Genomic DNA, 24,112 nt, shown 5'->3' with positions numbered 1-24,112 from the left:
TTTATTTATTTATTTTTGGCTGCATTGGGTCTTTGTTGCTGCGTGTGGGCTTTCTCTAGTTGCGGAGAGCGGGGGCTACTCTTCATTGAGGTGCATGGCCTTCTCATTGTGGTGGCTTCTCTTGTTGCAGAGCACGGGCTCTAGGGTGCACGGGCTTCAGTAGTTGCAGCACGTGGGCTCGGTAGTTGTGGCCTACTTGCTCTGTGGCATGTGGGATCTTCCTGGACCAGGGCTCAAACCCACGTCCCCTGCACTGGCAGGCGGACTCTTAACCACTGTGCCACCAGGGAAGCCCATGAAGGTTCTTTTTAATATCTAATAATAATTAATGAAGACAGAGCTTCATATTGAGACAAGGTTGGAAGTGATGAGGGAAACAAGGAAGATTATATTGAAGAATGTTAACTTTCTACCCAGAAAGTTGATCTATATGATCCTTAAGCAAGTTCTAAAACTCTTTAGCACAATGACATGTCCTCATTTACAGTAATTTCCTCTTAGTCCTGCATTCCTTCCTCTCCCTGGACTCCCCATCTCAGTTATACAGCATTCTACAACTATCTGTTTTACAAAAGAAGGGTCTACATTAAGAGACTGACTTGTTGGTTCCCTAGTTAGAGATGGGTATCACTCAGATTCCACAAAGGGCAGCCAACAAAATAATCTAGATTAAGGCTAGCGAATTTTAAATTCAATTTCTTATTACTAAGGTCAACATCAGTCTTATAAAACTAACCTCTGAAGGGAGCAGAAGAGCATTGCAAAAAGCTCCAGTTAGCAGTATATCTATCTCAGAACTGTTTCTGCCTGTGGGACATACTCATAATGCAAGGTGGCAATTACCCTCAAGTGGGTAGCCTAACTAAGAATCTACCTCAAACAATATGGGTCTTCATTAATTAGTTATTAATTTTCTAAATACTTCTTGAAATTATTTGCTTTTTACCTGAACAATTTCTTGAAGCCTAAAGACCAAACTGCAGCCTAAGAAACTTGGTACTGTTTTTAAGCCCCACTGATAAAATATGCTTCGGTTCCCTTCCACTGTTTCCTGTTTAAAAACGAAAGTCCTAATGTAAAAATTTGGTAAAAATGAGTTAGGGTTAACAGGGCCATTAATTAATGACTTAGGTGATTAATCTCTTTATAATCTTAAAGAGACGGAAAATGGGCCTCTACCAACGATCTGCACAGCCAGCACTCACCGAGAGATCACTGCTACTGACTCGCTGGGGGAAACAGCACTGCATGAGGAGCACTCTGAGTCTCCTGCGGGTGAAAAGCAGAGAAGTCCCAGCTAGGAGAGGCTGCCACACAAAGTCACCAAGCCCAGGCAGCTCTTCCTCAGACATCTTGGCTCAGCCTTCTTACAGAGCCACAAGCACCCGCTGCTGCCTTGCATGGCGCCCCCGAAGCTCGACAGCAGCAGGGAGAAGGCAAGACTCGGGGGATGGGGGACTAGAGAGCAAGTCCCCCAAAAGCCACTACTACCCTTAGACCCCCAAGGCGAATGATGAATGTAGGTGACAAAGTGAGTTAAGGATCTGGTACACAATTGTTAGTCCCCTTCCCTAGCGGTGGTGACCCATGCCCAGTTGGAGGTGAGAGGGTCCCCTACTCACCCTCCTCCTCTTCATTCTCATCATGGTTGCAGCAGTCTTCCAAACCATCTATTAGCTCTTCTTCCAGATCTTCAGCTTCAACCTGGTCTAGCTGGAGGTCAGTAGCTGAACTATAAGAAAGAATCATGCCCCCAGCCCAGCCAACTCCATAAGAGCGGTCACAGTTGGATTCTCATTCCTTAATCATCTCCCAATGTTTGTCTCTTCCCCAGTCACCAATCTGCTGGCCCTTGCCTGGGCCTTACAACTATTCCTCTTGTCCTCAGAGCTTAGGTCTAGCCATAGTTCCTCAACCCTACATCCCCTATTCTGCAGAGAGGCACTATGTCTTCCATCTTCTTTGACGTCCCTCATGGCATATAAAAACAAAATTCTGAATACAAAACACCATCAATCAATGTGTGGTAATAGACATCAAAGGTCCCTAGACTTCTCTCTGGGAACTCAGAACAAGGCCTTGGTGGACCACGGTTCCAGAGAAGTAACAAGGCACAAGAGAAGAAGCCAAGTATGTGTATGCCCTAACTCTGAAACGGCTGTCATACCAGGACTGACTGAGAATCTGATTTGGTTTGGAATTAAGTAGAGAAATCACAGTTTGCAACACATGATGTTTGGAATTCTTATTTTTCCCTGGTTATAACCTAAAGCAAGGCTTAGCAAACTCTTCCTCTAAAGGACAAGACAGTAAATATTTTGTTTTGTGGGCCATTCAGTCTGTCGCAACTACTCAACCCTACGGTTATAACAAAAAAGCAGCCACAGACAGTAGTAAATGAAGGAGTAAGGCTGCATTTCAATAAAACCTTACTTATAAAAGCAGGCAGAGGGTGGGATTTGGCCTGCAAAGGGTAGCTTGCTGACCTCTGCTCTAAAGTGAAAACCAAACTTCTACAGCAGTTAAGAAACAAAACCAACCTCCAGAGACAGACGGTCAATGTCACCAAACATGTATACATTCTACTGCTTTAAATGAACCAAAAACTTTCTCCGACTTACCCAATATCCCTAGCAGGTGAGTCCAGCTTCCTGGCTTCCTTAGGCTCCTCCCTCCCAAGCTTGCCCAGATGGATGGAAGAGAGGTGGGTGGCCACCTCGGCCACGCCAAGGGGCTGAGGGGGAGAAGGCAGAGATGGAGTTTTGTCTTCTCCAAGAGGTGGGGAGTTCATTGCAGATCCACAGGCAGGGCTGCAGCTGAGCCCACTGGCGTGTGAGGCAAGGAGGTGAATACTGATGTGTTTGGTACAGAAGACTGTACTGTCCAGCTCCATGGTGTCCGAGGCTCCAGGGAGGACGCTACTGTCTGCTCCAGCATTCTCCTGAGGGAGCTGCTGGCCTACCACAGCTGGTTTCCACCACCTGTTCCTGTTGAGGACATCCCACTGCAAGCTGGGGTTCATGAAATAAGACTGTTCAAAATGGTAGCCTTGCCTTGGCTTCTTCTCAAAGCCTCTTGCAGTCAACTTCCTCACAGCCTCAGTGAACCGAACCTCCTTAGTCAGATTCTGGGAAACAGAGTCCCCATCCAGGCCACAGGGATGTGGCTCTGCCCCTGTGGCTAAGTTACTCCAGTTGTAGTGGGGAGAGGCAGCACTGGTGGTGGAAGCGTCTAAGGAACTGGGGGTAGACAGGGTGCTGTGGGAAGGGTCATCATCTAGGACAGTGCCACTGCTCTTGGGCACCTTGTGCTCAACAGGCTGGAGTGCACAGTCTCCAGTGCCCCCTGATTGATGCCAGGAGACAAGCTGGACCTTCGGTGAGGATACTGGCTTCAGGCCTTCTGTGGCCTGCAATAAAGGCACTTTAGTGCTATTTGGCCGCATGAAGGAGTTGTTATTTAGCATGGGCTTGTAGGAAGAGGAAGAAGAGGAGAGTGGAGACGGGGTCTTCCCTGAGATGGCAGAGGCCAGGCTCTTCCCTGAAGGATTTTCCCCAGCCGCTCCCAGTGAGAGGTATGGTTCTGTGGATGAGGATGCCATGGGGGAGACCTTGGAAGAAGTGGCCTTATTGGCAGTGAGTCTGATAGGGAGTCTCTTCTGAGGGAGAGAAAGAGGTCTTTTTTCTGACAGGCTTGAATGCAAGCAGAAAGACTCCAGCTGCTGGTATGGTCTGTGGCCGTAGTTGGAGTGGCGGTAGAGCAGGGTGCTGCTGAACAGGTCCGGGAGGGAGTGCAGGTAACAGGAGTTGCTGTGGCCTGCAATGACAGCCGTGCTCCCGGAGCTACATAAAGTGCTGGGGCAAAAGAAGTATGTGGGCTGCGGTGGGACACCCAAGAGGCCTGGGCCCAACTCTGCTGAACGTGTTCCCACGTGCTTCTTCTCCACCTTCCAGATTGGCTTCACCTGCTGATGACCCTGAGCCCAGACTTTGCCCTCAGAGGGTTTCTCAGGTGGCGGGGTAGGCACTGTGCCTGAGGGCCCACTCGGCTTAAAGCTGTTTCCCCGGCCAATACTGTAGTGCTCTGTTCTTGCTGAGGCCATGAGGAGCCCACATCACGGCCACGTGGCCTCATGGCCCAGCTCAGGTAAGGAACCTCGTACTTCCAGCAGTAGCAGCCGCATCCTTGAGGTCTGTCAGCCTGGAGGGCAGAGAGACAACTGGGAATGTTACAGTCCTAGAAGGACAGACACAATGCTACAGTGGTGCCCAGGCAAGGAAGAGCCCCACCTCAGCACTTCTTGGGCAACCAGTCTTGGTCATCAATTGGGGCCCTGGGAGAAGAACACCAGATCCTTAGGGTGTTTTCAGTGGACTTCCTGCTGCCCTCATGCAACCAAAGCTGGCTCCATCAAGGACTGGGACACTAAGGTGCCACCAGTGTAAGTCTGTTCACATGTTCCCACCCTCTCACTCAGAGAGTTCTTTCCTCTCTCTCCAAAGAAAAAATCACCTTTCTGTCTCATCATCTACAACTTTACACAAGTGGCTTCCTTCCCTCACCTGACACGAGTGTGCCTAGGAATGAGGCAAGTCTGGGTGTGGCAGAGAAACCAGCTAATACCTTCCTCCTCATCAACCAATTCTGAATGGTCAAAGATCATTTGAGAAGCATATTTTACATCTACTGCTCCCTCACCAATTCTCAGCTGCCCCGGATGTGGTCTGCTTTTCACAGTTAAATGTGACAAGTTCAGGTAAGAGCAGAGATTTCTCCTGCTGACCTCTGGAGTGCATCCTGGAGCTGAGACAGTAATTTCGTCTCTTCAAGTGTCTTGCCAACTATATAGGCTTAAATTCCAACCAACGTGTTGGTGGGAAAGAGAAGAAACAAGATGGAACTAGACACCAACATTCTTTATATTTAAGGTGACTTTATTTCCAGCAGCCACAATGGGACAGGAAAGGTCAGGGAGTAGAATACAGAGGCGAGAAGAGGAGAGAAACTTTCTTTATTCCAAATCCCAGCCTTCAGTTTGAGCTGATTTGGGGGAAGGAGAACGTGTCTCTTACATTTCCTCATTGAATCTTTCCTCTAAAGCAAAACCTCTGAACCAGCCTGTAGTTCTGGGTTCCCAACAGTCAGTTTAGTATGGTCTCTTGCTTTCTAAGCCAAATTCACAAAATATTCTGCAGTTTTCACACCTGCAGGGAAAGGTGGGTCTGCTTTCATGACAGCATCCAGGGGAAAAATAATACAAGACCCTTTTATAAGAAGTCATTCATCTGGGATAATTCTAAATGAAATCCTGGCATCTTCATCAAGTGTTTTCAGAGTGGCTAGAGGGAAGGAATTAGCAGAGAATTTTTTTGCTCAAGTTTCATTTGAGACACAGTCAATGGGAAGAGGACTTTGTATTTTGATAGGAGAATTCCTGTCTACAGCTACAGGAACTGTTGGTGTTGTCTACCAACAAAAAGCCTGCAGAAGCCACATGATGTCGCCCTCTTTTCCTGAAAAGGCTGACCTATGTGGATTCTTTCTCAAGGAGAGTACCAAAAAATCACTGCCAATATTCAAAATGATAGTGGGCAAAAGACAGCATAAGGGCTAAAACCAGATATGATGCCAGTAACCGCAAATTAAGGTAACAGAAAATGGACCTCCACCAAGTCCAAACTATGGAAATACTGTGCGGGGGACAGTTATACTCTGCACTTATGGTAGAGAAGCACACACAAAGGGAAGGGTCAAATCCTGCCAGTGATTTTTTAAGACCACACACCTGAGTGTGTGTCATGTACACTCAACAGACTCACGTCCCAATTCACGTAGTCGTCTTTCAGGAATCTACATCTTTCCCCACCAATGCAGCACAACAGATTCACCAAAGTGACGGCAAAAAGGGCTAAGGAAACAAGATTTCAGGCTGGTGCTCCCTGAATATCACCCAACTTGTGGCTCGTCACGTGCATCCTCCTATCTCAGACCTTCATGTCTCTACAAGTATCGCTCCCTAGAAGCCTTTCCTTCTCTTCCACCAGACAAAAAATAAACAGCTCAAATATCACTTTCACCAGGCAGCCTTTCTGGACTCCCCAGTTCAAATAGGATGCCTCATCTCTGTGCTCGCCACCATCACTGTCTGTATTACACTGAGCTTTAATAATGGACTACTCATCTGACTAGGAGCAAGGAGTATGTTGTCCTTCCCCTGATGTCCCCAATATAGGGTCTCACCCACAATAAGTGCTCAATATTCTGTTGAATAAATAAACTGAAAAAAACACAGTAAATAAAGGGGAAATACACTAGAACTGGTGAATGCTAGTTTGGGCACCTAATAAATACCAGGTACTACGCTCATCAAATCCTCACAAACACCCTATGTTCAATTTGCTGATGATGAATCCAAGACTCAGTAAAGCTAAGTAACTTTTCTATAATTAAACAACCAACAAGGAGTGGCTAGATTAAAACCTGAGTTTGACTCCATGCTGCCTCTTAAATAGAAATGAAACACACACCTAGGCCCTGTTCCCTCACTTATCCCTAACCTTCAGGTACAAGACAAAAGGCAGGTTGGAAACACTCCTCCACTGTTTATACTGAGCCCCCTTTGCAGGTGAAGTGCCCAAGAGCACACCACTGCATCCTCATCTGCACCGCGGGCAAGCCCACTTTCCCTCATAGACATGGGTACCCACTGCACACCTCGGGGCTGGGTGAAGAGAACCCTCCTCTCTGCACACACTGCTCAATGTCTGCCTCTCTGCAGCCCTCCACACGAATCCTCGGTGCCAGGAACACTGGACGCAAGTGGCCCGGCATCTAGCTGGCTTCACTTTTAATCCAAATGAGGAAGAGGAAGGCGAAGGATATACTCCCACCCTCTTCAGAAGCTGCGGGTGGCCTGCTGGGCTAGTGCCAGAGTAAAGTGGATTCTCTTCTCTGTGACTAACAGGATTCTAGATCTTGTATGTGTCTGCAATGGCCATTTCCCACAGGGCATTTGTTTTTCCTTGTCTGACTTATCTTACTTAGCATAATACCCTCTAGATCCATCCATGTTTTTTTTGCTTTTTTTAAAAAAATATTTATTTATTTATTTAGGCTGCCCTGGGTGTTAGTTGCGGCACGCGGGATCTTCGTTGCAGCACGTGGGCTTCTTAGTTGTGGCATGCATGTGGGATCTACTTCCCCAACCAGGGATTGAACCCGGGCCGCCTGCATTGGGAGCATGGAGTCTTACCCACTGGACCACCAGGGAAGTCCCCCACCCATGTTTTTGCAAATGGCAAGATTTCTCTTTTTATGGCCAAGTAATATTCCACTGTATATATGTGCCACATCTTCTGTGTCCATTCATCTATCACTGGACACTTGGGTTGCTTCCATAACTTGGCTATCGTAAATAGTGCTGCAGTGAACACTGGGGTGCTACCAGCATCTCCTTGTTGCTGCTACTTTACTCAGTGTAGGAACTCTGCCACAGCCACACCCAATTGCTTCAACAGTGCCTTTTCCTCCAGAGGTCCGCTCCAAAATCCTCCACAGCTCCTCTCTTTTATCCTCTCTCCCACATCAAACCAATCTGCTCTCACCACTTCAACTATTACCTGCAGGAGACGAGTCACTTTTCAGACCCGACTTCTCTCAAGCTCTGTGTCCTCATCGCCAACTGTCTTCTCCACCTTTTCCACAGGCAAGTCCAACCACTTCAGCCCAGCTTGTCAGAACAGCTCTGCACTCTTTTTTTTGGCCGCGCCTTACGGCTTACAGCATCTCAGTTCCCCAACCAGGAACTGAACCCGGACCCCGGCAGTGAAAGTGCCAAGTCCTAACCACTGAACCTCCAGGGAATTCCCTAGCTCTGCACTCTTGACATTCCAATTTCTTTCAGTGGAAATTTCTTTCCCTCAGTCACCTAAGAGGAAAACTTAAGTCACTTCTGATTTCTTCCTTTCTCTTAATCTCCAAAGCCAAACCAGTCACAAAACCTAAGAGATTCTTTCTTCATAGCACGCCCCCTCCTTTCATTTCAACCGCCATCCCAGATCCGGACTGCTGCAACAGCTTCCACACTGAAGTTTGTGTCTTCAGGGTCTGCCCTTCCTAATTCCATTCTGCAGGCAACCTCCAGGTTAACTTTGCTTAAATGTTACTTGATCAGTTACCTTTCCAAAAATTTTCCATGAGTCCTTCTTTAATATCACAGTAGCCCACCAACGACCTGCATCAGAATAACCTGGGGTACAGATTCCTGAGCCCCACTTTCAGAGAGGATTCAGTGGGTCTGAGGTAGGGCCAGGGATCTGTATTTTAAACAAGGCTTCTACATGATTCTCATGTAAGTCAATAAATAAATTCCAGACTTCTTAGCCTGAGTCTGGCTTCAGTCTTTTTTTAAGGTGTATTTCCATTTCCTTCCACCTTTAACTCTGTTATATGACCTGTTCTCGTCTTGTACTAATCCTTTCAAACCGGTCTGCAGGCCCTTACTCCACTCAGCCTCTTCCTTCCGAATCCTTATCATATTATATTTACCTTTTCCAGGCCCAGCTCGAGCTCCATCCTACCCATGAATATCTGTTGTGTAATTTATTCCTCTAATTGGATACTTTGTAAAGGCTATCTTTTACCGGTGTTCTCTTCTCGTATGAATATGCCTCATAAGCTCCATGATGGTTTTTACAGGAAAATCTTGTGTTTCTGTAACAGATAAATGCACAGCTATGCGAGTAGAAGGAGGAAGATCACTGCCCTAGTCTGGCCTCCTCCTCAGCAATGCCACCCAAGCCTCCCCGCAAAACGTCATGAGATATTAAGGCTCCCTAGAACAAAGTTTAAAAATTAATTGACTTGAGGGTGATGAATATTTTCAATGTCAGTTATACCTCCACAAAGCTGTTAAAAAAGAAACAATTTTTTTTTCCCTTAAAGGGATAAGAAAGGAAGGTAAAGAACTGCTGAGCATTCTGAAGATAAACAAAATGGCCTCAAACATCCTTTTCTTTCTATTTGCATGACCGGCTCAGTCCAATTCCTAGTCCCTCACCCCCCTCACCAAGTGCAGGGCTGTTGCAGTAGCATCCTGCCTGATGTCCCTGGATCCAGCCTCTCTCCTTCTAAAGCATCCAGTCTCAGGAATCTAAATATCCTGCTTGGCCATCTTTAGACAGCATTCAGAAGCTGTCTATCTCATTCTGCCTTCCACTCTCTGTGGGGTCATTTTGCCTCAAGTTTCCTCCTTAAGTGAGAGTGAATGACGAGCAGTCTATGCTAGAAAATCTATGACTGTTGTCTCAAACCATCAAGTCACCAGGGGCCAGGCCCAGAACAACTTGGACAAAGTATCTATTTCTGCAGAAAGCAATTATTCATTACACACTGACTGTATCACTCTCCTACATTACAGGAGTGTATGTGGCTCTTGGGATCTGAAGTTTCCTCTTCCTCCTCCATCTAAGTGTTTCCCTCAGTCACAGGGGAACTCAGGACATCGGAAACGGTTCAGAGTCTACAGTCATAAGATCTCTGATGAAATTACTTTAGTTGCTCAACAGTTATGTAAGAAGGTAGAACTGACTTGTCTGAAATCGAACAGAATGAGTATAGGAATCAGACCCATTTTCTCTTATGAGATAAATCCTAAACTATGTCTCCCTAAAGAAAGCTGGAGGAGCATGGAATTTCTTTAAGGTCCTGTTAAGAAAGGAAGGCCAATACCCCAACCCTAATGAGAAGGAAGGGTCACTACCACAAGTTGAGAAGGGTAGCTCTTGTAGAACACAGTTATGTCAGAGTAGTTAGCAAACCTCAGGAAAAAATACAGCTTACAGCAGCTAGAGCTGAGGGAGAGCCATCTGCAAATTACTAAAAAGTGAAAACAGCTGAAGGCTTAACATAATTAAGTGACTAGCTCTCCTGAAGCCTTGACCTTCAGCAGCTTCTGAAAGAAGCCTCAGGTGAGCTCTCTAAAGCAGTGGTCCTCCAAGTGTGGTCCCAGACCCTGAGGGAACCCTAAGACTCTTTCAGGGGTTCCACTAGCTGAAACTATTTTCATAACAAAACTAAGATGTGATTTGCCTTTTTTTACTGTGCCAGCCTTTCCACTGATGGTGCAAGAGCAATGGTGGGTCAAACTGCTGGTTCCTGAGTAGGAGTCGAGACAATGGCACCAAGCGAGATTCTTCACCACCACACACTCCTTCACTGCACAGTGAAAGAAGAAATGCTAGCTTTACTTAAGAATGTCCTTGATGATGCAATAAAAATGAAATCTCAATCCTCAAGTACATCTTTTTAATATTCTGTTACAAAATGAGAAGTACATATAAAATAGAAGACGATGGTTGTCTCTAAATAAAGCACTTGTTTGAATTGCAAAATTTCTCTGTGGAACATCATGTTTACTTGAAAGAATGAAGGACACAAAAGTGATGGTTATTCAGACGTTGATACTTGGCAGGCATTCTCTAGAAAATGAAACAGAGTAAGCCTGTCGCTTCAGGGAAAACAGCTGACAGTGTTTGTTGCCAATGATAAAATCTGAGCTTCCAAGAGAAAATTCTAATTTTGGCAAAATTGTATCTGCCACCCTGAGCTTGACAGCTTCCCAATACTTAACCATCTTTCTGATGAGTGTGGTGATAATATATTGTTTTTTGATACTGTAAAATAAAATGTGGCAACATTTATAAGATCTACATAACTCAATGAACCAGTATTTTCTAAATATCTATCACACAATGTCAAAGAATCAGGCGCGGGTAAAAGGTCCGGTCAAAGTCAGAGACAGACCAATGGATTCTAATGAAACAAAGTATGAAAAGCTCACTGATAACATTTCAGATTCCATTGCAGCTAAACTGCATAAAACCACCCCTTGTTAACTTCTGTGTAGTACCAAAGAAGAATATCCACTATTGTCTGAAAAGGCCACAGAAATATTCCTCCCTTTTCCAACTAATTATCTATGTGAGGCTGGATTTTCGTCATCATTCAATCACAACAACATATCGAACCAACTGAATGCAGAAACAAATATGAGAATCCAGCTGTCTTCTATTAAGCCAGACAACGAGATTCTCAAAAACAATGCCACTCTTCTCACTAATATTTCTGAAACAACCGCATTTTGCATTTTTAAAAATGCTACTTATGTTTACTTGTAAGGGGTTTATTATAATTTCTAAATGAATTAATAAATAAATACTTCAATTTCTAGTATGGAGTAGATATTTATCCCACATTAAAAAATACACTGAAGACCCCAAAGAGCTTTAAAAGTGCAGATAAGAGGGACTTTCCTGGTGGTCCAGTGGTAAAGAATCCTCCTTCCAGTGCAGGGGACGTGGGTTCGATCCCTGGTCGGGGAACTAAGATCCCACATGCCATGGGGCAACTAAACCCGCACACTGCAACTACTGAGCTCCTGCACCTCAACAAGAGAGCCCACATGCCACAAACTACAGAGCCCACACACCCTGGAGCCCACGTGCCACAACTAGAGAAGAGAAAACCCACACGCCACGCATCACAATGAAAGATCCCGCGTGCCTCAGTGAAGATCCCGCGGGCCGCAAGTAAGACCTGAAGCAGCCAAAAATAAATAAATTAATTTAAAAAAAAACTGCAAATAATGAGAACCTCTGGTCTAGAATAGCACTGCCTGTCCAGGACGTCCAAGAGGCTCCCAAGGCAAGGTCCTTTGTATTTCAGGGCCTAACAGAAATTAGCACTCTCAGTATTTGTTCCAAAAATACCAGGTCTGGCTTCCCAGTTCTGCCAGAAGAGAGGATGAGAAGTTCTGGGCATTAAAGAAAGGTTTTCTCTCCATTTCACCAACAGATCAAAGCATCTGATTGCATGCTAAAATACAGGAAGCCTATGACCAGACAATTCCAAGGTCATAGAAGGAATCTAGCAGGAAAGCTACACTCAACTCCACATCATGAGTACCAGATCCTGAAGTTAAAGGTTCATCTAAGTTTTGCAGGTGAGAGCTGGGTGAAGAATTAAAAACAGTAGAAAACAGGATTGGTTCAAGATGGTGGAGCAGAAGGACGTGCACTCACTCCCTCTTGCGAGAGCACCAGAATCACAACTAACTGCTGAACAATCATCGACAGAAACACCCTGGAACTCACCAAAAAAGATAACCCACATCCAAAGACAAAGGAGAAGCTGCAGTGAGACGGTAGGAGGGGCGCAATCACAATAAAATCAAATCCCATAACTGCTGGGTGGGTGACTCCCAAACTGGAGAACACTTATACCACAGAAGTCTACCCACTGGAGTGAAGGTTCTGAGCCCCACGTCAGTCTTCCCAACCTGGAGGTCCGGCAACGGGAGGCGGAATTCCCAGAGAATCAGACTTTGAAGGCTAGCGGGATTTGATTGCAGGACTTTGACAGGACTTGGGGAAACAGAGACTCCACTCTTGGAGGGCACACACAAAGTAGTGTGTGCATCAGGACCCAGGGGAAAGGAGCAGTGACCCCATAGGAGACTGAACCAGACCTACCTGCTAGTGCTGGAGGGTCTTCTGCAGAGGCCAGGGGTGGCTGTGGCTCACCATGGGGACAAGGACACTGGCAGCAGAAGTTCTGGGAAGGACTCCTTGGCGTGAGCCCTCCTGGAGTCCACCATTAGCCCCACCAAAGAGCCTGTAGGCTCCAGTGCTGGGTCGCCTCAGGCCAAACAACCAACAAGGAGGGAACTCAGCCCCACCCATCAGCACAGAAGCGGATTAAAGTTTTACTGAGCTCTGCCCACCAGAGCAACAGTCAGCTCTACCCACCACCAGTCCCTCCTCTTAGATAGCTTCATCCACCAGAGGGCAGACAGCAGAAGCAGGAAGAACAACAATCCTGCAGCCTGTGGAACAAAAACCACATTCACAGAAAGACACACAAAATGAAAAGGCAGAGGACTATGTACCAGATGAAGGAACAAGATAAAACTCCAGAAAAACAACTAAATGAAGCTGAGATTGGCAACCTTCCAGAAAAAGAATTCAGAATAATGATAGTGAAGATGATCCAGGACCTCGGAAAAAGAATGGAGGCTAAGATAGAGAAGATGCAAGAAATGTTTAACAAAGACCTAGAAGAATTAAAGAACAAACACCTAGGAGGGACCTTCAAGATGGCGGAGGAGTGAGATGTGGAGATCACCTTCATCCCTACAAATACATGAAAAATGCACCTACATGAGGAACAACTCCTACAGAACACCTACTGAATGCTGGCAGAAGACCTCAGACTTCCCAAAAGGCAAGAAAATCCCCATGTAGCTGGGTAGGGCAAAAGAAAAAACAGAGACAAAAGAATAGGGGTGGGACCTGCACCTCTGGGAGGGAGCTGTGAAGGAGGAAAGGTTTCCACACACTAGGAAACCCCTTTGCGGACGGAGACTGCGGGTGGCGGAGGGGGAAGCTTCGGAGCCACGGAGGAGAGCGCAGCAACAGGGGTGCACAGGGCAAAGCGGAGAGATTCCCACACAGAGGACTGGTGCCGACCAGCACTCACCAGCCCAAGATACTTGTCTGCTCACCCGCCGGGGCGGGTAAGGCCTGGGAGCTGAGGCTCGGGCTTCGGAGGTCAGACCCCAGGGAGAGGACTGGGGTTGGCTGCGTGAACACAGCCTGCAGGGGGTTAGTGCGCCATGGCTAGCCGGGAGGGAGTCCGGGAAAAAGTCTGGACCTGCCTAAGAGGCAAGAGACCATTGTTTCAGGGTGCACAAGGAGAGGGGATTCCTTCCCTGTCTGCCCACAGAAGGCAGAGCACCGCCTAAACAAGCTCAAGAGAAGGGTACAAGCCACAACCATCAGCTCAGACACCAGAGATGGGCATGAAACGCTAATGCTGCTGCTGCAGCCACCAAGAATCCTGTGTGCAAGCACACGTCACTATCCACACACACCCCCAACCCCCCAGGAGCCTGTGCAGCCCGCCACTGCCAGGGTCCTGTGATCCAGGGACAACTTCCCAGGAGAACACACGGCACGCCAGGCCCCTGCAATATCATGCTGGCCTCTGCCGCTACAGGCTCACCCGGCATTCCAATTATAACTACCGTACCCCTCCCTCCCCCCAGCATGAGTGAGCCAGAGCCCCCTAATCAGTCGCTGCTTTAACTCTGTGCTGTCTGGGTGGGAGCAGAAGCCTGAGGGCGACCTACATACAGAGGTGGGGCCAAATCCAAAGCCGAACCCCAGGAGCTGTGCAAAGATGAGAAAGGGAAATTTCTCCCAGCGGCCTCAGGAGCAGTGGATTAAATCCTCACAATCAACTTGAGGTGCCCTGCATCTGTGGAATACCTGAATAGACAACGAATCAACCCAAAATTGAGGCAGTGGACTTTGGGAGCAACTGGAGACTTGCGGTTTGCCGTCTGCCACCAACTTGTTTCTGATTTTTATGTCTACCTTAGTATAGTTTTTAGCACTTGTATCACTAGTGGATTTGTTTATTGGTTTGGTTGCTCTCTCTTTTTTTTTAAATTACGTTTTTATTGTAATAATTCTTTTTTTTCTTTTTGCAGTACACGGGCCTCTCGTTGTGGCCTCTCCCGTTGTGGAGCACAGGCTCCGGATGCGCAGGCTCAGCGGCCATGGCTCACGGGCCCAGCCGCTCCGCGGCATGTGGGATCTTCCCAGACCGGGGCACGAACCCATGTCCCCTGCATCAGCAGGCAGACTCTCAACCACTGTGCCACCAGGGAAGCCCTATTGTAATAATTTTTTAAATATTTTTATTTTATTTTTATTTATATTTATTTTTCTTTCTTTCTTTTTTTTTCCTCCCGAGCCGTGTGGCTGACAGGGTCTTGGTGCTCTGGCCTGATGTCAGGCCTGAGCCTTTGAGGTGGGAGAGCCGAGTTCAGGACATTGGACCACCAGAGACCTCCCAGCCGCACGTAATATCAATCAGCGAGAGCTCTCCCAGAGACCTCTGTCTCAACACTAAGACCCAGCTCCACCCAATGGCCAGCAAGCTCCAGTGCTGTATGCTCCAGGCCAAACAACTAGCAAGACAGGAACACAACCCCACCCATTAGCAGAGGCTGCCTAAAATCATACTAAGTTCACAGACACACCAAAACACAGCACTGGATGCAGCCCCACCCACCAGAAAGACAAGATCCAGCCCCACCCACCAGAACACAGGCACCAGTCCCCTCCACCAGGAAGCCTACACAAGCAGCTAAACAACCTTACCCACTGGGGGCAGATACCAAAAACAATGGGAACTACAAACCCGCAGCCTGCAAAAAGGAGACCCCAAACACAGTGTATTCAGCAAAATGAGAAGACAGAGAAATATGCAGCTGATGAAGGAGCAAGGTAAAAACCCACCAGACCGGCCTTCGCTGATGGTGCAGTGGTTGAGAGTCCGCCTGCCGCTGCAGGGGACACAGGTTCGTGCCCCGGTCTGGGAAGATCCCACATGCCGCGGAGTGGCTAGGCCCATGAGCCATGGCTGCTGAGCCTGCGCGTCCGGAGCCTGTGCTCCGCAACGGGAGAGGCCACAACAGTGAGAGGCCAGTGTACCGCAAAAAGAAACAAAACAAAACAAACAAACAAAAAAAAACCCACCAGACCAAACAAATGAAGAGGAAATAGGCAGTCTACCTGAAAAAGAATTCAGAGTAATGATAGTAAAAATGATCCAAAATCTTGAAAACAAAATGGAGAAAATACAAGAAACATTTAACAAGAGCCTAGCAGAACTACAGAGCAAACAAACTGATGAACAACACAATAAATGAAATTAAAAATTCTCTAGAAGCAATCAATAGCAGAATAACTGAGGCAGATTAGTGACAGAAGAACAGATAAGTGACCTGGAGATAAAAAGTGGAAATAACTACCACAGAGCAGAATAAAGAAAAAAGAATGAAAAGAATTGAGGACAGCCTCAGAGACCTCTGGGCCAACATTAAATGCACCAACATTCAAATTATGGGGGTACCAGAAGAAGAAGAGGAAAAAAAAGGCTCTGAGAAAATATCTGAAGAGATTATAGTTGAAAACTTCCCTAACATGGGAAAGGAAATATTCAATCAAGTCTAGGAAGTGCAGAGAGTCCCATACAGGATAAATCCAAGGAGAAACACGCCAAGACACATATTAATCAAACTATCAAAAATTAAAACAAAGAAAAGATATTAAAAGCAGCAAGGGAAAAGCAACAAATAACATACAAGGGAATACCCATAAGGTTAACAGCTGACTTTCAGCAGAAACTGCAAGCTAGAAGGGAGTAGCAGGACATATTTAAAGTGATGAAGGGGAAAAAACTACAAACAAGATTACTCTACCCAGCAAGGATCTCATTAAGATTCCATGGAGAAATTAAAACCTTTACAGACAAACAAAAGTTAAGAGAATCCAGCACCACCAAACCACCTTTACAACAAATGCTAAAGGAACTTCTCCAGGCGGGAAACACAAGAGAAGGAAAAGACCTATGATAACAAACACAAAACAATTAAGAAAATGGTATTAGGAGCATACATATTGATAAATACCTTAAATGTAAATGGATTAAATGCTCCAACCAAAAGACACAGACTGGCTGAATGGATACAAAAACAAGACCCGTATATATGCTGTCTACAAGAGACCCACTTCAGGCCTAGGGACACATACAGACTGAAAGTCAGGGGATGGAAAAAGATACTCCATGCAAATGGAAATCAAAAGAAAGCTGGAGTAGCAATTCTCATATCAGACAAAATAGACTTTAAAATAAAGACTACTACAAGAGACAAAGAAGGACACTACATAATGATCAAAGGATCAATCAAAGAAGAAGACATAACTATTGTAAATATTTATGGAGCACCTCAAAACATAAGGCAAATGCTAACAGCCATAAAAGGGGAAATTGACAGTAACACAAGTGGGGACTTTTAACACCCCACTTTCACCAATGGACAGATCATCCAAAATGAAAATAAATAAGGAAACACAAGCTTTAAATGACACAATAAACAAAATGGACTTAATTGATATTTATATGACATTGCATCCAAAACCAACAGAATACACTTTCTTCTCAAGTGCTCATGGAACATTCTCCAAGATAGATCATATCTTGGGTCACAAATCAAGCCTTGGTAAATTTAAGAAAACTGAAATCGTATCAAGTATCTTTTCCAACCACAACACTATGAGACTAGTTAACAATTACAGGGAAATATCTGTAAAAAATACAAACACGTGGAAGTTAAGCAATACACTACTAAATAACCAAGAGATCACTGAAAATATCAAAGAGGAAATCAAAAAAAACCTAGGAGCAAATGACAATGAAAACATGACGACCCAAAACCTATGGGATGCAGCAAAAGCAATTCTAAAAGGGAATTTTATAGCAATACAATCCTACCTAAAGAAACAAGAAACATCTCAAATAAACAACCTAACCGTACACCTAAAGCAATTAGAGAAAGAAAAAAAAAACCTCAACGTTAGCAGAAGGAAAGAAATCATAAAGATCAGATCAGAAATAAATGAAAAAGAAATGAAGGAAACAATAGCCAAAATCAATAAAACTAAAAGCTGGTTCTTTGAGAAGATAAACAAAATTGATAAACCATTAGCCGGAGTCATTGAGGAAAAAAAGGGAGAAGACTCAAATCAACAGAATTAGAAATGAAAAAGGAGAAGTAACAACTGAGTGCAGAAACACAAAGAATCATGAGAGATTACTACAAGCAACTCTATGCAAATAAAATGGACAACGTGGAAGAAACGGACAAATTCTTAGAAAAGCACAATCTTCCAAGACTGAACCAGGAAGAAATAGAAAATATAAACAGACCAATCACAAGCACTGAAATTGAAACTGTGATTAAAAATTTTCCAACAGGGCCTTCCCTGGTGGCGCAGTGGTTGGGAGTCCACCTGCTGATGCTGGGGACACGGGTTCGTGCCCCAGTCCGGGAAGATCCCGCATGCCGTGGAGCGGCTGAGCCCGTGAGCCATAACCACTGAGCCTGTGCATCCAGAGCCTGTGCTCCACAACGGGAGAGGCCACAACAGTGAGAGGCCCGCGTACCACCAAAAAAAAAAAAAATTTCCAACCAACAAAAGCCCAGGACCAGATGGCTTCACAGGTGAATGCTATCAAACACTTAGAGAAGAGCTAACACCTGTCCTCAAACTCTTCCAAAATATAGCAGAGGGAGGAAAACTCCCAAACTCATTCTACGAGGCCACCATCACCCTGATACCAAAACCAGACAAAGATGTCACAAAAAGAGAAAACTACAGACCAATATCACTGATGAACATAGATACAAAAATCCTCAACAAAATACTAGCAAACAGAATCCAACAACACATTAAAAGGATCATACACCATGATCAAATGGGATTTATCCCAGGGATGCAAGGATTCTTCAATATACGCAAATCAATCAATGGGATACAGCATATAAACAAATTGAAGAAGAAAAACCATATGATCATCTCAATAGATGCAGAAAAAGGTTTTGACAAAATTCAACACCCATTTATGATAAAAACACTCCAGAAAGTGGGCACAGAGGGAACCTACCTCAACATAATAAAGGCCATATATGACAAACCCACAGCAAACATCATTCTCAATGGTGAAAAACTGAAAGCATTTCCTCTAAGATCAGGAATAAGACAAGGATGTCCACTCTCACCACTATTATTCAACATAGTTTTGCAAGTCCTAGCCTTGGCAATCAGAGAGGAAAAAGAAATAAAAGAAATACAAATTGGAAAAGAAGTAAAACTGCCACTGTTTGCAGATGACATACTATACATAGATAATCCTAAAGATGCCACTAGAAAACTACTAGAGCTAATCAATGAATTTGGTAAAGTTGCAGGATACAAAATTAACGCACAGAAATCTCTTGCATTCCTATATACTAACAACAAAAGATCAGAAAGAGAAATTAAAGAAACAATCCCATTCACCATTGCAACAAAAAGAATAAAAACCTAGGAATAAACCTACCTAAGGACATAAAAGACCTGTACGCAGAAAACTATAGGACACTGATGAAAGAAATCAAAGATGACACAAACAGATGGAGAGAATACTATGTTCTTGGATTAGAAGAGTCAATATTGTGAAAATGACTGTACTTCCCAAAGCAATCTACAGATTCAATGCAATCCCTATCAAATTACCAACAGCATTTTTTGCAGAACTATAACAAAAAATCTTAAATTTGTATGGAGACACAAATGACCCCAAATAGCCAAAGCAATCTTGAGGGAAAAAAACGAAGCTAGGGGGTTTCCCTGGTAGTGCAGTGGTTGAGAATCTGCCTGCTAGTGCACGGGACACAGGTTCGAGCCCTGGGCTGGGAGGATCCCACATGCCGCGGAGCAACTAGGCCTGTGAGCCACAACTACTGAGCCTGCGCGTCTGGAGCCTGTACTCCGCAACAAGAGAGGCTGCGATGGTGAGAGGCCCACGCACCGCGATGAAGAGTGGCCCCCACTTGCCACAACTAAAGAAAGCCCTCACACAGAAACGAAGACCCAACACAGCCAAAAATTAATTAATTAATTTTTAAAAAATGGAGCTAGAGGAATCAAACTCCTTGACTTCAGACTATACTGCAAAGCTACAGTAATCAAGACAATATGGTACTGGCACAAAAAAAAGAAATATAGGTCAACAGAACAGGATAGAAAGCCCAGAGGTAAACCCACGTGCCTATGGTCAACTAATCTATGACAAAGGAGGCAAGGATATACAATGGAGAAAAAACAGTCTCTTCAATAAATGGTGCTGGGAAAACTGGACAACTACATGTAAAAGAAAGAAATTAGAACACTCCGTAACACCACACACAAAAATAAACTCAAAATGGATTAAAGAACTAAATGTAAGACTAGACATTATAAAACTCTTAGAGGAAAACATCAGAAGAACACTCTTTGACATAAATCACAGCAAGATCTTTTTTGATCCACCTCCTAGAGTAATGGAAATAAAAACAAAAATAAACAAATGGGAACTAATGAAACTCAAAAGATTTTGCACAGCAAAGGAAACTGTAAACAAGATGAAAAGACAACCCTCAGAATGGGAGAAAATATTTGCAAATGAAGCAACTGACAAAGGATTAATCTCCAAAATTTACAAGCAGCTCATGCAGCTCAATCTCAAGAAAACAAACAACCCAATCCAAAAATGGGCAGAAGATCTAAATAGACATTTCTCCAAAGAAGACATACAGATGGCCAACAAACACATGAAAAGATGCTCAACATCACTAATTATTAGAGAAATGCAAATCAAAACTACAGTGAGGTATCACCTCACACCAGTTAGAATAGGCACCATCAGAAAATCTACAAACAATAAATGCTGGAGAGGGTGTGGAGAAAAGGGAACCCTCTTGCACTGTTGGTGGGAATGTAAATTGATACAGCCACTATGGAGAACAGTATGGACGTTCCTTAAAAAACTAAAAATAGAATTACCATATGACCCAGCAATCCCACCACTGGGCATATACCCAGAGAAAACAATAATTCAAAAAGACACATGCACCCCAATGTTCACTGCAGCATTATTTACAATATCCAGGTCATGGAAGCAACCTAAATGCCCATCGACAGATGAATGGATAAAGAAGATGTGGTACATATATGCGATGGAATATTACTCAGCCATGAAAAGGAATGAAATTGGGTCATTTGTAGAAACGTGGAATGACCTAGAGGCTGTCATACAGAGTGAAGTAAGTCAGAAAGAGAAAAACAAATATCGTATATTAACGCATATATGTGCAATCTGGAAAAATGGTACAGATGAACCAGTCTCCAAGGGAGAAACAGAAACACAGATGTAGAGAACAAAAGTGGACACCAAGGGGGGAAAAGCAGGGTATGGGAGTGGGGCGGTGGTGGTGGGATGAACTGGGAGATTGGGATTGACATATATATACTAATATGTACAAAACGGATAACTACTGAGAACCTGCAGTATAAAAAATAAATAAATAGAATAAAATTTTAAAATAAATAAAAATAGTAGAAAACAGAGAAAAAAATAGTTTTTCAGCAAGGGATTTTTCATTTACATATTCATTTTTGGATTTGGTTATAAATATTCTGTCTCCCTTCTTCTGTCCCTTTTCCCCTACCTACTCTCTCAAAGTTGGTGCTCCTCTGTGCTCAGTCTTCTCACTTGGCCTGGCACATAGTAAGCGCTCAATAAATGGCAGTTGCAACTATTAACACAAACTTTCCCAAAGCAAAGCAACCTCTTTTATCCCATGGCCTCAACCATCTCCTACATTCTCAACTTTCTTTCATCACTCAGACATGTCAGAACAACCTCCCAGGGCTTTCTTCCTTGATGTGCTGCAGGAACCTCAATTCAGCATGCCCAAACTCCTTTATCTTTCTCCTCAAAGCCCTCCTCCTAATAGTTCCTCCTGCATCACCACCCACTTAATCACTGAAGTCAGAAAACAAGGATCATTCCAGACTGCTCTTTGTCCCACTCCCTACATCTACTTTGCCACCAGGTTTTGTCCACTCTACCACTGTTAATCTCTCTCTAAACCCTCTCCCTCACTGCAACCACTATAAAGCCCTCATCCTCTCTAGTCTGGTCTCTAGTTTTCTCATTGGCCCCCTGCCTTCAGTCTAAAATCTTACTTATTCAAACTGCACACTGACACTACAGTAGTAATCTCAAGCACAAATCTGATGTTACCTTCCTGCTAATTACCTTTCCGTGGTCTTCCTGCAATATACTCTTCCGATGATTTTACTCATGTATTCCCCTAGGAATTTTTAAAACCATGTATTCCGTGGGGAGTTCCTGGTGGCCTAGTGGTTAGGATTCCAGACTTTCACTGCCATGACCCAGGTTCAATCCCTGGTTGGGGAACTGAGATCCTGCAAGCCATGCAGTAGAGCCAAAAAAAAAAAAAAAAAAAATTAAACCCATGTATTCCTTGCACATCTTAAAGTTGAACTCTAAAATTTTTCATCACAAGTTTAAACAAGTTTATCCTTTTGTTAAGAGGAGGTAGAAAATACTAAATATTTTATAGAAAGAACTAAGGTAAGGATTAACTGTAATTGAAATAAACATTTCATGACGATTTAATAAAATGAGTTTTAACTATCTGATTAACACATCTAAACTAAAAGAAATCTCTCTTAAAAAAATTTATGCAACTTCTATCCAATACAGGTTGAAAAATCTGTGGTCCCAAAAAACATTTTAGACACATTTAACTGTTGTGTTCTTTTTTTTTTTTTAATATTTATTTATTCATTTCACTGCACCGGGTCTTGGATGCAGCATGCAGGATCTTCATCGCTGCATGCAGGATCTTTTAGTTGCAGCATGCAGGATCTAGTTCCCTGACCAGGGATCGAACTTGGGCCCCCTGCATTGGGAGGGTGGAGTCTTAACCACTGGACCACCAGGGAAGTCTCCAACTGTTGTGTTCTTCTGAATTCAGAATATCCCAACAAGGAACAAGCTTCACTCTAACAGCAGTGTGTATTACACAGGGGAAGACAGGAAGACTTCTAGGGTTTGTTTGTTTGTTTGTTTTTTCTAGGTGATCTCATCTCTATGACCCTATTAGGAAATTTATTCATGAATTCAATAGTTATGTCCCGAACAGAAGGGTAGAATAGTACAATGATTAGAGTATAGATGCTGCAGTCTCAGGCTTTCCGGGTTTGGATCCACTTAGTGGCCCTCAGACTTTGGGCAAGTCAATTTTTTCCCATATGGCTCAGTTTTCTTACCAAATCTGGCTTCACTCGGTGAGTCAGGGGGAAGGGAGAGCCACACAGAGTACAAGGTGGTGAGTACCGTAGACAGCCAGGACTGCTGGACCTCCCGGCTTCTGGGAATGCGGTGAATATAGTATTCGGGAAACGTAGCACTGGAGTTTCTATCAGCTCGATTTACTTCAAAAGAATTTATTTTACGGGCACTCATTTCATCAGTGTCAGCAATGATATAACGTCTAGGAGAGTAGGCATCGTACAAGTTCTCGAGCAGCCTCAGGATCTCAGTGGTATGCCCACCGGACCCAGCCACCACCAAGAGGCTGAGAGACCGCCGGAGCACAGCGGCGCGGGGACGCAGCACTACCCATAGCCGCACTGCCAGCAGCACGGCCACGGCTCCTGCCGCCGCCGCGAGGATAAGGGTGCCACCCATTCAAAGAGAAGACGCATGCGTGCTATCCCCCGGCGCCGGCCGCTGAAGCCCTTCTAGGTTTTTGAGGTAACTTAATCAAACACCAAAGAAGGCCCCCCTGAAATTAATATTTCCAAAATATTCCGTTTGCCAACCTGAGGTTTTTATACTCAGAAAAATATGCTATAGTAAAATTTGAGAGCGTGAGAGATATGACACTCTCCACCCCTTTTTTGTAAGGTCAGTTTTAGAAGCGTTCATTTGGAAGCTGAGGATCTGGGAACTGATTCTTCTAAAACTATATGTGCATATCTATCCCTTGGAAGTCTCAGGCCCCTGAATATCCTGCTTGAAAACCACTGCTCTGGAGGATGTAGTTCTAACTCCTCAGCAAAACATCCAAAGCGCTTTGTGATCTAACCCCTATTAATTTCCCTATTCCTATTTGTCCCGGGCTGGTTCCCTCCAAACACAGCTCAGGTCTATCCGACTGTTTCCAGTTCTCTTTTCAGGCCTTTACTAAAGCTACTTTAGTATCTTTACTAAAGCTACTTTGTATCTGGAATGTCCTCTCACCTCTTTATTCCCAGAAAACACTTGATACATTTTTCAATGCTCCATTCAGCCCAATTAATAAGCAGCTGGTAACTTTACGGGCACCAAGTGAGTGGTTTTTATGCAAACAATGCCTCAGTATTTATTGCAAAAATTAAGGATGGGATAGAACACTGTCCCAAAGGGTCTCCCGGCTACTCGTTGACTGGCTAAATCAACAGGTAATGACGTTAAGGAAGATGGGATCTGGAGTAACTGAGAGAGCAGGGATAACTCCCTAAGGAAGGAAGGATTAAAACATTTCCTAGATCCAGATTGGGAATGTGAAGACCAGGGAATGGGGATAATATAGTTTTCCAAGTAA

At 44.4% G+C, this 24,112-nt stretch overlaps 1 protein-coding gene and 1 pseudogene across 2 annotated transcripts in view; both read right to left on the bottom strand.

Moving 5' to 3' along the window:
- TTLL4 (tubulin tyrosine ligase like 4) overlaps positions 1-24,112 on the bottom strand; it is a 39,923-nt gene that overhangs the window by 14,712 nt on the left and 1,099 nt on the right. Inside the window, exons 2-4 of the mRNA XM_079925307.1 lie at positions 2,622-4,200; positions 1,623-1,732; positions 1,206-1,269 (exon numbers count right to left, since the gene is read on the bottom strand). Of these exons, the coding sequence (XP_079781433.1) occupies positions 1,206-1,269; positions 1,623-1,732; positions 2,622-4,102 (1,655 nt within the window). The 5' untranslated portion in view covers positions 4,103-4,200. The remainder of the gene's footprint in view (positions 1-1,205; positions 1,270-1,622; positions 1,733-2,621; positions 4,201-24,112) is intronic.
- LOC307187839 (UDP-N-acetylglucosamine transferase subunit ALG14-like) lies at positions 22,735-23,547 on the bottom strand (annotated as a pseudogene). Its single transcript has one exon. The product of its transcript is annotated as a UDP-N-acetylglucosamine transferase subunit ALG14-like (transcript).

Source organism: Stenella coeruleoalba (genome assembly GCF_951394435.1).
Source record: "Stenella coeruleoalba genome assembly, chromosome: 6".
Lineage (NCBI taxonomy): Eukaryota > Metazoa > Chordata > Mammalia > Artiodactyla > Delphinidae > Stenella > Stenella coeruleoalba.
This window is presented reverse-complemented; position numbering and strand designations above follow the sequence as displayed.